General features: G+C 39.1%; 1 protein-coding gene across 1 annotated transcript in view; it reads right to left on the bottom strand.

Moving 5' to 3' along the window:
- Positions 1-4089, bottom strand: part of LOC133655242 (partitioning defective 6 homolog gamma-like) — a 62260-nt gene extending 58171 nt beyond the window's left edge. Inside the window, exon 1 of the mRNA XM_062055215.1 lies at positions 3779-4089. Within this exon, the coding sequence (XP_061911199.1) occupies positions 3779-3841 (63 nt within the window). The 5' untranslated portion in view covers positions 3842-4089. The remainder of the gene's footprint in view (positions 1-3778) is intronic.
- Between the last annotated feature and the right edge of the window lie 225 nt (positions 4090-4314).

The following is a 4314-nucleotide window of genomic DNA, read 5'->3' as shown; positions in this document are numbered from 1 at the left end:
AACATGCGTTTTTCTGTTGTTTGGATGCTTTACATCAGTTTTGGATGATACCACAAATTTGGTTATCGATCCAATACCAAGTAGTTATAGGATCATACATTGGTCATAATGTAAGTCCTCATGTGTCCAGGGACATATTTTCTGAGTTTATAAACCTAATATAAATTTTTAAAAAACGTAGAAAAAAAAATTGTGAATATAAAAAATATAGATGTAATCATTGTAGTATCAACTAGATACGCTTTTGTTCTTGGTATCATTAGAGTGGATGTCAGGTATAGATCCACCCATGGCGTTTGTTTACATTGTGAAGCGCCAGCTTGTTAGATGTGACCCCGGTGAGCTATTGTATCCTCCTACGGTGTGTAGGGAAACATGTTTAGCTATTCCTCGTCCTGCAGGGATGTGAAGTGAAGTGAATTATATTTATATAGCGCTTTTCTCTAGTGACTCAAAGCGCTTTACATAGTGAAACCCAATATCTAAGTTACATTTAAACCAGTGTGGGTGGCACTGGGAGCAGGCGGGTAAAGTGTCTTGCCCAAGGATGATACTTGTAACAAACGTACTTTGTCGCCATTAAGGTGAGGATTAGTGATTTAGAAGTAGCTAAAACACTGCTGACTGCGGATGGACGTTAGCCGCAACTAGCTAGCCATGTTTTGAAGCACCTCTTGCAGAGCGGCGTTTTAGTGTTATAGCTTCACCTTTAGTTTTCAAGCCAAAATGAGTCTACTCTCCCTTTTCTGTCTACACACGTTGTCTGCTTGTAAGTACTCTGTGATTGTGCCGGTACTTTTTGGATTCATTAGTATCGCGGTGATTTACTAGTACCGGTATACCGTACAGCCCTAATACATATACATACATATACATGTATAATGTTTTATTAAACTTTTTTCATTGATATCGATTATGCGATATCATTTTATCGGCTCAGCCCTAAGTTGTGTCCAAATATTTGGGTCTTTTTTTAAAGTTAATTTAAATTATACACGCAAGTAATTTACTGTGGTTAATCAAAATGTAAACTTGTCATTAATTATATTAAAACATGTAACCGTTTAATACATTTGGACTCCAGGGAGGAACCAAGATTCCACTTTGGGAAATCCTGCACTCAAAAGTACTTGATCTGCAGGTTACAACAAAGACAATTGTTTGGAAATCTTAATCTACCTAAATCAAACTTGAGGGACTAGAGTCAACATCCCACCCTAAACAAACCCACTTAGTTTCATGATAAAAGCTTAAAAGTGAGTAAAACCGCACGCCTCTAACAAGTCCTCCCAAATACGCTTATCATCCACAGTACCTTCATATTATCATCATTAAGACTTCTAGAACAGTGGTTCTCAAACTTTTTTCACCAGGTTACCACCTCAGGCTCTCCAAGTACCATAATAACAAACAACATTCAAATACAGTAGCATAGGAGGCCTGAATGTTCATTAAAAACAAAACATTGCTTTTATTTGACAAGTATATTTAAGATGGGGGTCCTCTATTTCGCCCATAAAATCCAAACAAATAACCATTCAAAAAGCACCAAAATAGCTCCTTTTACAATTTGTAACTTGAATATTAACCAAGTATTAGTGATATTGTTATTAAAAGCGCTAAAGCAGACAAAATATATTTAGCGGCGCCGTGATCACTACCGTGGGTTCCTATGTTTACTTCATCGAGTGGTCTGCTGCTTTTTCGCTTCCTTACACCCTGTAACTTTAGTCTCGAGAATAAATCATGCATCTCACCTGGACAGAAGAAGTGCGAAGAGGTAATTCGACAAGTTGGTACACTTTGACAGCTATTTTGGGCACGGAAATGGCGAGAAAGACACAAAAAGACATTTGATTCCCGCCCCCCACTCTCACACTGTTTCTTCATGAGGATTATGGTATTTCTTCATTTATTTTTTTATTCTGGTCTCACAATCATTATAAGAAACATAACAATGGATGTGTTTTTATGCATTCTAATTTTTAAATAATGCGATCAAAAGCTTGCTTCCAATGGAGCCTATGGGAGCAGCACAATTCCGCCTATAAAGCCCTTAAAAAAACATCAAAATACCTCCATTGAGGTTTTATATACATGATGTAAGTATATATGTAATGTAGTTACCGGCACTTTCAGAATAACATTTAATATCTACGTATTTTTATCATTTTAAGCATATGTGGGCCTTGTATGCTTAAAATTATCAAAATATTCCATCTATCCATTTTCTACCGCTTGTCCCTTTTGGGTTCGCGGGGGGTGCTGGAGCCTATTAATTTCAAAAAGGCATTACGTTTTGCTTTTTTTGTTCTCCACTGATTATTACTCACTGCAGACTTCATGAGAGCCAACAAACATAATACAATTTCACTTACTGTACAAGGTCTGCTGTCATTAGGATGCCAACTGACAGGATGCTCATATCCATCCATCCATCCATTTTCTACCGCTTGTCTCTTTCGGGGTCTCGGGGGTGCTGGAGCCTATCTCAGCTGCGTTCGGGTGGAAGGCGGGGTACACCCTGGACAAGTCTCAACCTCATCACAGGGCCAACAAAGATAGACAGACAACTTTCACACTCACATTCACACACTAGGACCAATTTAGTGTTGCCAATCAACCTATCCCCAGGTGCATGTTTTTGGAGGTGGGAGGAAGCCGGAGTACCCGAAGGGAACCCACGCAGTCACGGGGAGAACATGCAAACTCCACACAGAACGAACCCAGGACCTTCGTATCGTGAGGCACACGGACTAACCCCTGTTCCACCGTGCTGCCAGGATCCTCTATATCCCCATTTAAATGAAGAATGAACATAATCCTCACGAAGAAACAGTGTGAGATTTTTTTAAGGGCTTTATAGACGGAATTGTGCTGCTCCCTTAGGCTCCATTGTAAGCACGCTTTTGATGACATTATTGAAAAATTAGAATACATAAAAAAATAACATTCATCGTTATGTCTCTCATAATGATTGTGAGACGAGAATTTTTTTTTTTTTTTAAAGTGCAGTTTCCCTTTACATAGAGTGATTTTTGGCGTACCACAAGATGGACCATGCCGTACCACTAGTGGTACACACCACAGTTTGAGAACACCTGTTCTAGAACATTAAGAAAACTACAGTTCTTAGAATGGACTGGAATGAAGACGGTCCACAAGGGTGACTCATCTCGCAGGTATCGTTCAGTGCATCTAACTAAACCCAAAAATGTAACTGACGTTGAATGGCAGTGAGTCAGCTGCAGGTGACGTGATGTCGAAATCATTTTGAAACCACCTGAATGACATTTGCTGCTTTTTCGAGGGTCCATTTTTTTTAACCCAACCAAACCCACTGAAAATATTGATTGCAACTACTACTTCATTAAATACAGTTTGAACAAGTTGGATTTGTGAATGGACGAAAATTAATTTCTACCTTATATTACATTTCAGCCACAGCAAATAGACGCTTAAAAGCCTCCGAATTGAGTTCAGCGGCGCGTAAGTGGTTGATTTTTGACATTTTACTGACAAATGTGCACTGTCAGTCTCTGGCATTGAAGCAAAACAACAAGGGGGTGAGAAATCAGCACCACAGTGCAACAAATTGAGCAAAATCGTCCACTTCTTGACATGTTTTCTGTCAAATCACACTGTAATTGTGGGGGTTTCTATTTAAAACGCACCGAATATGAATGTAGATAATGGTGCGTTCAAATGCACACTGCACACGACCATGTGTGCATTACTACTCTATCTACGTGCACATTAAACGCAACATCGCACCCACCTTGCTTTTCACCTCCACGTTTTGCAGGGGTTGCGGTTGCGGTCGGCCAAGGCTCTGGTTCATTCTGGGAATTGAGCTTTAAAACAAAAAAAAAGAAGAAAAATAATGCCCTCGGAAAAAATGGGCTCCAGTCGGCGAGGTTCTCAGCAGCTAAGTCCTTCCAATAAAGACGATTTAGATTCCTTGATTTTACGAGTTCGTCTCCCAAAATTATTTATGTTGTTAATGTCCTCCGCCTTTCAGAAAATGGGTATTTTCCAGGTTAAAAGACGGAGAGGAACTCAGCAGTGTGGAGTTTTGGAGGGTTGGTTAAGTTTTGAAAATGACATCAGCGCACTTAAAAAAATGGGAGCCTGTGATGCCTTTATGGGAACTGGTTCATTCGCAATGTACAATCAAAAGTAAGAGGGTACACAGAGAAAGTCTGCTTTTAGAAATACAACACATTTAAAATGATATTGAATATCTTATTATATTGTAGTCATTTGGCTATAAAAAATATTAGGATAATATTTATTGGTTACTAGTATCGGGAG

Source organism: Entelurus aequoreus, linkage group LG08 (genome assembly GCF_033978785.1).
Source record: "Entelurus aequoreus isolate RoL-2023_Sb linkage group LG08, RoL_Eaeq_v1.1, whole genome shotgun sequence".
NCBI lineage: Eukaryota > Metazoa > Chordata > Actinopteri > Syngnathiformes > Syngnathidae > Entelurus > Entelurus aequoreus.
The sequence above is the reverse complement of the archived record's forward strand: the minus strand, read 5'-3'. Positions and strand labels throughout refer to the sequence as shown.